This window comes from Chrysemys picta, chromosome 2 (genome assembly GCF_011386835.1).
Source record: "Chrysemys picta bellii isolate R12L10 chromosome 2, ASM1138683v2, whole genome shotgun sequence".
In the NCBI taxonomy this organism is placed as follows: Eukaryota; Metazoa; Chordata; order Testudines; family Emydidae; genus Chrysemys; species Chrysemys picta.
Genome location: NC_088792.1, coordinates 82,902,170 through 82,913,618, shown reverse-complemented (window position 1 = coordinate 82,913,618; position 11,449 = coordinate 82,902,170). Strand labels below are relative to the sequence as shown.

The 11,449-nt window shown below is 40.3% G+C and overlaps 1 protein-coding gene and 1 pseudogene across 7 annotated transcripts in view; one reads left to right on the top strand and one right to left on the bottom strand.

Moving 5' to 3' along the window:
• DNAJC13 (DnaJ heat shock protein family (Hsp40) member C13) overlaps positions 1 to 11,449 on the bottom strand; it is a 100,717-nt gene that overhangs the window by 40,452 nt on the left and 48,816 nt on the right. For all 7 annotated transcript variants that reach the window (XR_010599154.1, XR_010599156.1, XR_010599155.1 and 4 more), the window contains 7 exons: positions 10,940 to 11,044; positions 8,816 to 9,018; positions 8,009 to 8,093; positions 7,606 to 7,760; positions 6,675 to 6,720; positions 2,687 to 2,841; positions 1,621 to 1,822 (listed from right to left, as the gene is read on the bottom strand). Coding sequence is in view for 2 of the 7 variants with exons in the window: in XM_005278641.5 (XP_005278698.2) it covers positions 1,621 to 1,822; positions 2,687 to 2,841; positions 6,675 to 6,720; positions 7,606 to 7,760; positions 8,009 to 8,093; positions 8,816 to 9,018; positions 10,940 to 11,044 (951 nt within the window). In the remaining 5 variants the exon portion in view is untranslated. The remainder of the gene's footprint in view (positions 1 to 1,620; positions 1,823 to 2,686; positions 2,842 to 6,674; positions 6,721 to 7,605; positions 7,761 to 8,008; positions 8,094 to 8,815; positions 9,019 to 10,939; positions 11,045 to 11,449) is intronic.
• On the top strand, positions 3,838 to 4,039 carry LOC112060317 (U4 spliceosomal RNA; annotated as a pseudogene).

The following is an 11,449-nucleotide window of genomic DNA, read 5'->3' as shown; positions in this document are numbered from 1 at the left end:
TGCAGCGATGGTCGCAGCGGGCTCCATGCTCGGAGTACAGTGGCGTCCGCGCTGTCAATGACTGGAAAAGCGCGCGAACTGTTTTCCCGCCGGCGCTTTCAGGGAGGGAGGGCGGGAGTGATGGACGGATGACGACAGTTTCCCAAAAGCACCCTCGACTCATTTTGTTACCCAGAAGGCATTGCCGGCTACACCCAGAATTCCAATGGGCAGAGGGGACTGCGGGAACTGTGGGATAGCTGACCACAGTGCACCGCTTCGAATGTCGACGCTATCACCGTTAGTGTGGACGCACAAAGTCGAATTACTGTCCTTAGTGTGGACACACACGTTCGACTTTGCAATATCGATTACAAAAATTCGATGCAAGTAAAATCGAACTACTCTCGTAGTGTAGACAAGGCCTTAGACTGCATAGATGGCTATGTTTCTTGTTAAGCTTTAGCAGTTTAAGCATTAAAAGAAGAGTTACTAAAAGAGTTTGTCAGGTTACTTATCTGGCTTAGTCTCTTTAAGACCAAGGTTAGTAAAACTCAGTTAGCCTACCCTGGGTTTGTTAACCTGGGGCTGAGTGTCTACACCCATTTGTAACCACAGGTTAGGAACTGTTGAACCCTGTGTCCCATCCTGGGGCTCCAGTGTCTACACTGTTTTATGTGGGCAGACTAAGTCCAACCTCCCATATCCTAGACTTCCTAGCATCCTCCCAACATTTGGCTGCTCTAGTCCTTTGTTTGTAGTGTACTGTGGGAAAACTTGACTGTCCACTAGACTCGACTGCCCAGAGGACAAAGATACCTGGCCTGTGGGATCATGAAATATTTCTGGTGGAGTCCCAGAGCACGAACCCAGTGGGTCTATCTCTACAAACTGCAAAGCGATATGGCTTAAACCTGGGTCCCGGCTTGAATCAGGCTCAGACCCTCCACCCCTGGGACTGAGCCCTGATTAGAAAGGTTTATGAGTAGATGGAAGGGGTAGGGGCCTTGAGCCTAAATTCAAACTCCAGACTCACACTGCAGTGTAGACATCCCAAGAGTTGCTGAAACAAAGGGAAGTATGAGCAATCATATCTGATTGTTACAGCAGCATAGTTTTTTCATGCCATCATCAAGAATTCAGAGGACAATTCAATTATATTCCCGTTTACCCAATACTGATTTTTGGTTCATCATGCAGAAGTTGTTACAGCAGGTCCACAGCTTTGATAGAACTCAATGTGCAACAGCTACTGTGAGGCTTGTGGGAGCTGGTGCTAACTTCAGGGTCTATGCAATAGGACTGCAGGGTCCCCACTGGCAACAGGAACGTCAGACATGGAGACTGTATCGGGAGTGTATGCCTACACGCTCAGAGAGAAAGTTAAACTCTGCCCAGCCCAGAAAGCAAAGAGCACGTGGGACCCAATGTTTAGATCCAGTACAGCAGCTTGGCATGAGCTCAAGACTTGCAGATGTAAACCAAAAAGTATATTGAGGTTTATGGAGGAAACAAGGTTTGAAGCCAACTATTAGGACAATTTATCACTCCTGGTTTTTTGGATTTTAGAAATGTTTGAGTTTTGTTAGGTTTGTGCAAATGTGCTATGGATATACAAGCGTAGAAAGATTTCTGACTTACAGGATCTTTAATTGGCCAATCTGGAAATAGGAGTGTATCACACAGATGTTTGAGGTAATAAATATTACAGAACAGCTCATTCTCCAGTTGTGGATAGTTGATAACTGGTATGGGGCAGTACTGATAGAGTGCTCTTGTATTACTTTGAAGACGAGGGGTGAAGTCAGCAAGGTGAGCAGCAATCTTCTCGATCATAAGGCGCCTGTGAATTGCAAACATCAAGAATTATACAAATACAAGATTTTGGTCAGGTACTTTTCATAAGTACACCAAGCAGCATTTTTGACAAGTGTTTAATATCCCATAATTAGCCATATTTTCTTGAACAGATTAAAAGTCTTATGAAATTTGGGATACTACAGTGCTATAATCTCATGTGACTGGTTTTAATTTTAGGACACCGGAACAAAAACATTAAGCAGTAATACAGAAGCTGTTTACACAGTTCTGCCTACTTATTCGCCTATTTGAGAGCAGTCTCAAATTTGTTTCAACACTGAAGATTTAGATTTATATAAAAAAGGTATATAATTAGAAAGATTTTCCATGCTTTATATGGGAAATACCTCTCAGGTTGCTAGGGTATGATATCCAGACAGGAATTATATGATTTGCAACACCATGTAGTTTACAGAGGAAACTGTGAAGAATGGTCACACTCTAGAGACAGATAACATTTGTTGACACTAACTGAGCATGAAGTAGGCAGGCATGAAGCAAACTGTTGGAGAATTTAAAGTGAAATGGCATAAACTGTTCTATGATATTTGTACACTGTACAAATGATATTTGTACTATGGGCTTCTTTTGAAGAGAGACTTTGTTGTGCCATGTTGTTTCCTGGCTTTATGATGTGAACAGAGGGCTAAAGAAAGACTTAATTGGGACAACTAAATCCATTTCACTGGAGAGAGTTGCTACGGGCAACTGCTACTATAGCTAAGTGAAGTGAACCACTGAGCCCTCTTTGCCCAAGATGTAAAATATACTATACCAACTAATCCTGGTCAAATCACATGGTATGCACTTAATACAAGTTTAATGGGAAATAGATACAAATAGTTACCTCATTTCATTGCTCCAAATTGCTTCTGGAGTGTCAAATTCCCCAAGAAAAATTTCAGAAAATTTTTCTGGCTCATAGTTTTCTAAATAACACACCATTGCTTCAGGAAGGATGTGTCCTAGTATACTTCTTTGAACTATATCTTGCCCTTTTGTCTAAAATGAAAGAATTTCACAGGTATTGAGGTATTTGCAAGTTAAGTTGTAGTTTGATCACACTCATTGCATGATTAACATACACTGGGATACGGCTTTCCTATTTTACAGTGGAATTCAATGAAATGGATTAGGATCTTAAATGTTTTTGTATAAATTTTCTTTACATAGCTTTGAGTATGCAAAAAATTTGCTAGTCATTAACAGCTACTTAAATTTAAGGAGGCTGATTTTTTAAAGGATGCTGACCATGAGTCATCTTCTCATCACTTGTAAAGGAGTGAAACAGCTAAGTAAGCAACTGTGACTTACAGTATATAACCCAGAACAGTCATAGCACTTTAAAAAGTATACCAATTTTACACCCAGGGCAGTGAAGCCCATCATCCTTAGAGATATAAAAGCCGTGGACTATAAGAGACACTAATCTTAAGGTCATTGTAGTTATGTCCAACAGCAGTATGTTTCACTCATCAATGGAAAGCATTCATAAGACACTGAAGTTTTCTGCAGAATATTGATTTTGCAGCCAATGGCAAGACTAGAACAAGTAGCAAGTATCTCTCCAGAACTCAAATTCGTCACTAGGTCTTCTAACTGTATGAGCCAAAAATCCTATCTAAAATTCCTAAAAGCTATCCAGACAGATTTAATTACATCATTTACTGATCAAATTGTTTGCTACATCACTGATCTAGTTTAAGGCTAAAGATTTTAACAAACAACGATATTGTAAATCCTTTTTGATATCATGAATTTAAAAAAAGATCTGATGTGAGCTAGCACCCCTTATATCTTGAATAAAGTACATCAGTACATGGAAAGTTATGCTGGTTTACAGAACAAGTTCTTGGATCCTGCTTACTATAAGAATGCTAGTAGGAAGTATGTTTAATTCAGAGGCACAGTACTACAGGCAGACAGACACACATATTATAGTAGCAATAGAAGTTCAGCTCTAAAATTTTATTTTTGTAAAAAAATTTATATGGTTTAAAATTTGCGCAGTGGCAGTATCATAGCTAATGAGGCTAATCTGAGGTGTGATTATTGCTAGTTGAAAACTTTCAGACAAAACAATGTATTGCAGGCCTTCTGTATCAAAAAAAAGGAAAAAACAATCCTTGGGAAACCACCACCAGACTAACATGATAAGCAATTTCTGGATACTATCTCCTCCCTTGGTTCAGCTTTGTAGATTTAACGCTCTGACATACGTAGAGTGGGTGAATTAAGATGCACTTTCTACAAGGGCAATTTATCCTCTTTAAAAAGGTGACTGAATATTAACACCCACAAGCACTACTTCCCACAGTTTATTAAGCTGCAACCAAGTTTCCATTAAAAAACCTATTTGGCCGTCTCCCTACTAAAATTCACAAAATTCAAATTCATCTCAAAATTGTAATGTTAAATTCTATTTTGGCCAGGAACCTTCCTGCAAAGTTTAAAAGGAGTTGGACAAGGAGTTCCTAATATATAACAACCTAAAAATAATGGTTAGCGTTCCAAGTTCTTCATTTTTGCCACTTCAAGCCAAAAAACAAAGAGAAATAGACTTAGTTCACTGGATTCCTTTAGCTTGATCATTTACTAGGCATTGTGTTCCTCCAAGTGGAATAGCTGTGTGTGCACACAACTGATATCAGAGATTTATGGTCCACAAACTATAAAGAGTTTAAAGGATCATTGTACTGGCCAAGCCAGAAGGTGCTATAAACTCATCTTAGCTTGAAGCTGCTTCCACTTGAGTTACGAAGAGTAAACAGAGCTCTTTTGAAATGCCAATTGCAGTCATCCTAGCTGCAAGTTCGGAAGATAGAGGCCACACAAGCTGTAAAAATTCGTATGATTTTACTCCTGAACAAGATGTTGGATGGGGAAGGTAATGGAATCCACCAGATTGTGTCTCTCTCTGCCACTGAATGTAGGGAATGTGCTTCCCCCTATTATTTCCATGGGGTTCTAGTGAAGGTTTTTCTTTAAACACATTACAGGCCAATGTCCCATTTTGAAGCTTCCTAGGACAAAAAATTCAGTCTCAGAAAACAGACTTCTCTGGTCATCTTAAAGTGTTCACTCACCTCACTTTAAGACCCAAGTTAGATCTTTTGCTGCATGCCTAGATGCACACAAGAGACATGCAAATAGGCAGTGTCTAGTGAAATCCCACTGTTAACAAATGGGAATGTTGCCTGGAGATCTGCTGGAGAGGTGGTAAGCAGTGAGATCTAGGTGTCTCAAAGGGTCTAATTGTAAGAGGAACGAGTAGTTGCTTGGATTGGTACTCCAATGACTATTTGTAGCACTACTAAAATAAACTGTCACATCTTAGTTGCAAATGCTTGGTTTGAATTTAGGAAAGAAGAGTATGTTTAATGCACTGACTAGGCCGGATTGAACAAGCAGCAGGAAAAGCTACTTGGCTGTGCAAATGGCATTTCATGGTCTTCTCTAGAAGACAGAGAAAAAGCAGATATTACAAACAGGATGCTTTCTAAAGGAGATTCAAAGCAGACTTGACTGACAGAAGTCAAGAATACAGGAGTCTATGCCCTGTATTTGGTAATGAATTACTGCCATAGGCGTGTGCACAGGGTGTGCCCAGGCACACCCTAATGCCCACGGGCTAGATCCGGCCCGTGGGATTTGCCCCCTGTGCTGCCGCAGGCCCCGCGCCGCTCTCAGAAGCGGCCGGCACAGCACCACGTCCCTGGGGCCCCGACGGGGTGGGGGGTGGGGGGGGGGCATAGGGCTCCGTGTGTTGCTCCAGGCACCGCCCCCCGCAGCTCCCATTGGCTGGGAATGGGGAACCGCGGCCAATGGGAGAGGTACCAGGAATGTGGCAAGGGCAGCACGCGGAGCCCTGTGTCCCACCCCGGGGGCCATGCAGGGACGTGGTGAGCGGTGCAGCGTGGCACGGGACCAGGGCAGGCAGGCAGGCAGCATGCCGCTGCAGGTAAGCGGCACCGGACCAGAGCCCGAACCCCTCCTGCACCCTGCCCCCCAACTCCTTGCCCTGAACCCCCTGCCTGCACCCTGTACCCCTCCTGCACTCCAACTCCGTCCTAAGCCCCCACCACACCCCTCCTGCACCCCAACTCCCCGTCCTGAGCTCCCTGTTGCACCTCAACTCCCTGCCCTAACCCCCCTGCCTGCACCTCACACCCCAATCCCGAGCTCCCTCCTGCACCCTGCCCCCCCAACTCCTTGCCATGAGCCCCCTGCCGCACTCCACATCCCTCCCGCACCCCAACCCCCTGCCCTGAGCCCCCTGCTGCACCCTGCACCCCCATGCACTCCAACTCCCTGCCCTGAGCCCCCTCCTGCACTCCGCACCCTTCCGCTGCCCCAATCCCTTGCCCTGAGCCCCTTCCTGCACACCGCACCTCCTCCCACACCCCCAATCCCTCCCACACCAACCTTTATGATGTTCACCTTTAAAAAAATAAATAAATAAAATTCCCTGGGTGCACACCCTAATGAAATGTGCTGTGCACGCCTATGGTTACTGCCAATGCACGACGGTCACAAGCAACACAGCCAAGAGAATTAGGTAGTTGTCTGGTCAAGCTGAGTTTTTTTTTTGGTGTTTTTTTTTTTTTTTTTTTTTTTTTTTTTTAAAGAGGACTTTAAACATGAATGCAAGGAGGGAAAAGAAAAGTCTTTAACAAAATAGAAAGCGAGAGTGTCCCTTTATGATGAGGATGTAAGCACAAGGTAGAAAGATTGAAAACTGAAGGAGTATACTACAGAAAACATTTAACATAGAATTCACTAGTTAACTTAGGAGAGCAAAAATAAATGTTTTTATACTAGTAATTTTTACTCACCTCTTCAGACTTGAAAGCTTGTTTTGTATGAGTGTACTTCAAAAACCTAGGAGAAAAGGAATGTTTTTCAGTTCAGTGGTATTCTCAATGCGGCTCTGCAGAAAAGAGAGCAGTATAGATGCTAATTCAAAAATGCATTTGCTTTTTCATTTTAGTCCTATCTTCACATCAAATTTATAGCTTAACCCTAGATTTTTTGCCTCCTCATAAGCTTTATGGAAAGCTTTGAATTTTTTACTGTTTAGATATCAAGATATCAGTGACATATTTACAACAGAGAACTTACTTCTGATATTCTGTTGTATACATTTGAATTCTTAATGTATGGGGAGAAGAATTCATTACATGCAGCAAAATTGCTTCAAAACTCAAATTCATGAGCTTAATAGAAAGCCATTTACATACACTTGAAGATACAAGTCTGATAAATGTGAATGTTTACATTAAGTGTTTTAGGCATTGATCCTGCAAGGAGTTTTATGGACCCTTATATCAATCACATTGTTGGGCCCCAACTATTATAAAAATAAAAGCTCAAATAGTACACATCAAAAGCCTACAATATTTCTTCTAATTCTGGTATTATGTACTCATGTACTTGCTCTCATGGCTTTAAGTCAATGGAAGCCTTGACCAGATGCATGATTTTAGCTGTACAGCTGGGCACGCTATAGGCACACACTCCCCCAAACACTACTTCAGTTCAACAAAACTGTAAATGTATACACATTACCAAAGTGGACATGTGAAGTTTTGTATAGCTTAATCACTTGTACAGAATCAAACAAGCAAGCCACTATAAAAAACCTTGCTGTTCACTGCTTAATACAAGTAACAGGTTCCCCTATCTAGTTAGGAGTATTAATATGCAGAGGCAGTTCCAAGCATAAATACCTAAAATTGTTATTTTTACCTTTCCTCTTGTCCTTACCTTGCAACAGGAAGTACATTGGAACCTGTGTACATCATGATAAAGAAGAATACTCCGCTTAGATAAAAACGAGATAATTGTGGGTTATCTTGCATGATGTGGAACAGCAATATGGCAACTTTCTCAACAAGGATAGGGTCAAATGTCAACAGCAGCTGAAATGAAGACAAACAGCGTTTACATGGAGCATCTACAAGTTTTAGATGAGCAGTAGCCATAAAACAAACTAACTTTAACCAGCTAATCACAATTGAATGATTAAAACCAAAAAAACGTTAGTGCAATATACCAGAAAGAAGCACAACAGCCCAGAACACAATGACTGTTAAATTATATTAAGTTAGCTGGAATCACTTCTGGATATTTACACATTTCTCAAGAACAGAAAAAACAAGCAACTTACCTGAGTAATATGGGGAAGGCAAGTACTGTCTGAAAGCAGCCTCTTTACTCTGGGCAAAGGTCTTATAATGGCATTATCTTGATCCCTAAAAATATGCATTTTCCCAATCAATGTTTTTAGTGTATAATACATAAATATAAATACAGTATTTGTGCTTTTATTTTAAATGTTTAACTGATTTCTCAGGCATATTTTAGATTTTGATCCAATGGACTGGGTTGATATCAAGATCCTGAATATACATTCCAACAAGTTTTACTATCCCCATTTCTTAAATATTCATCAAACTTTCACCTGGTCTTAGCTTTGATATAGAGTATATCAGCAAGGTTTAGTAAAATTCACATTAAGTATTCACTCATGGAAAGAGAGAGATTAACTATCTGTTTAAGAAGAGTTATAACAAGTTTGATTATATTTCTAATGCTAGTAAAGTAACCTGAGATATTCACTTCTATTATATTTTTAAGACATGTTAAATTATTGTAATTTCAGTTTGAGAAGGAGCAGTCAATGCAGCAGTGACCATGAAGTTTTATGGCACTTCTATTAAATGGATTTATCTTTGTCCCATCATAAAACTGCATTAGTTCATCTCTGCTTTCGTGGTAGAAAGATTAAAATTTCCATGTTCACTAACCAAATGAAATTCGCTACGAGATGATAGATGCAGGTCCTGTTTAAAGAATTTCTCCCATTTAACCCAGGAAATAGATCAATAAAACTGGAATAGCAATTATGCACATTTGCTACCACCATGGAAAGTTACAGCCATTTTCTCCTCTTGGAACTAAAGAGACTCGTTACCTGCTGGGAAAATAGCCACACATGGTGATCAACATGTTGAGGATAAGTGTGGCAAGGTCAGTCTCATTCAGCACAGCCTGTCCATTGGCTAACAAGCACCATTTAAGCTGAGGGATAAACTGCAATGGTCTCCAGCCATCCATACCCTGAGCCCAGCAACGTGTTTTTGCAGTCAGCTTTCCCTTGGTCCATAATTCCTGCATCTTTTTTAAAAATCAGAGGTACACGTTAGATGCTTCACACTATGAGCAGTAAGGTTTTCTGGTATTTTTCATTACTTGTCTTGGTAACTCAATGCATATAAAATCAGATGCCCTCCAAGTATGAAAAAGATTTTTTGCTATGAAAAACCAATACAGCCTAAATATTCCTGTTCCCTTTAGGAGCTCTAAAATCTACCCTTTGTATGACAGGAAAAAAGGGCCCAGAAAAGCAAAAGAAAACCAACTTGGAAGACATTTTCAACTGATTTTTTTTTTTTAAGTCAAGTCTTTATAGTAAATTGGATTATTGATCTCATTTGGAGACTACACAGAATTAGAACTCAAAGCTTTGATTCTTGCACTCTTAAAAATACTAATATTTTACACCATTTGGTAGTTTGTGTTAGGAAGATAAAAAGCACGAACACCATTTCCAAAATGATCAGATCACTGATTTCCTTTGAGAATTTAATCTTTCCTTAGCACAACAAAATTAGAAGTTTATGAATCAAAACTACATTAAATGTGCCATACCCACATTTTTCAGAGATTGGTACCCAATAAGCTTACTGTACACATCAGAACAATACTAAATATATATTGGATGCGGATTAAGTGTAAGACAATTCATTATAACAGTAAATTGGTACATCAGTGCACATCTTTGCATTTTAAAACCATTTTCATGTTAAATAAGATTTATTTTTTATGATGGCGCTCCTACTGGCTCAGAGAGCAGTAAACTAGAAGACTAATTCATTCCACCATACGGCAGGTACAAGCAGTAACTTGTGGAACTCTATCATGCTTTTAGAATGCCAGTTACAGTCAGAGGGGTGGTGACAGTATCACTCCCCTTTATTACCTAGGACTCCATGAATTCTCAAACTTGGGTGGGGGAGGATTATCTAGCTGTACCCAATGTCTGATAAGTTATGTTAACCAATGTGCACTTATTGGAGCAGTGTAGACTCTTTCCTCTTCTATTCAGCTCTTTTATAAAGACAATATCCTGCCCTCTTGAAAAAGGAACACTGATTCCAAAGTAATGCACATTGGAAATCCCAACTAGACATACAAAATGATGGGGTCTAAATTAGCTGTCACCGCTCGAGAGAGAGAGAGATCTTGGGGTCATTGTGGATAGTTCTCTGAAAACATCTGCTCAATGTGCAGCTGCAGCTGTCAAAAAACAAACAAACAAACAAAAAAAACCACACCTTACAATGTTAGGGATCATTAGGAAAGGGATAGATAATATCATAATGCCACTACATATATATCCATGGTATGCCCATGCCCCATCTCAAAAAAGATATATTAGAATTGGAAGAAGTACAGAGGGCAACAAAAATTACTAAGGGTATGGAACAGCATCCGTATGAGGAGAGATTAAGATGACTTGGATTGATCATTTTAGAAGAGATACTACCAGGTGTGTGAGAGAGAGGTCTATCAAAATCAGCAACAGTGTGGAGGAAGTGAATAAGGAAATGTTATTTACCTCTTCATATAAACACAAGAACCAGGGATTACCCAATGAAATTAATAGGCAACAGGTTTAAAACAAAGAAATACTTCTTCACACAATGCACAGTCAACCTGTGGAATTCATTGCCAGGGACGTTGTGAAGTCCAAAAATACAACAGGGATCCAAAAAGAACAAGATAAGTTCATGAAGGATAGGTCCATCAATGGCTATTCCAAGATGGTCAGGGACACAACCCTATGTTCTGGGCGTCCCTAAGCCCCTGCCTGACAGAAGCTGGAACTGGATGACAGGGGATGGATCACTCAGTTACCCTGTTCTGTTCATTCCTGCACTGGCCACTGTTGGAAGACAGGATATTGGGTCAAACTAGCCCAATATGGCCGTTAAGTTTAATTATTTTATGAATCAGCAACGAAAGAGTACGATACCTCTGTAAAGCTGTAAGGCCCGCTCCTCTCTTTATCTGCATTGCCAAAGTACCACTCTTTCTCACTTTCTCTCTTCATATCAGGTGCTGCTTCAATCACATTGCTCTAAAAGTTAAAATATTTATATTTAAATGACGTAACCAACTTAATGCAAGATCCAGTCTTAATCCCATATGACTTTAGCAATTTGGAAGCTGGCTAGTTTATGGAGGGGCTTTTACAAGGCTGTGTTTTTGCCTGATGTGCATTAGGAGGGCGTATGAGAGTTGGGTGGTGCTAAAGAAGGCTTAGACTGTAAATGGTATGTGCAGGGAAACATGGACAAAGTTATGGTTGGTAGAGAAACTTCAGCCAGTTTCCTTACTTTTGTGAGTTTTTCAATATTGTTATAAGTGAAAGATATCAGCCTTAAAAGATTGAATTTCATAAAATCCTAGTTTCTGACCAAGCACCCTTAAAAAACAGTGTCCCATTAAAAAAATTCCCTTAAAAAGGCATAGTGTGAATAAA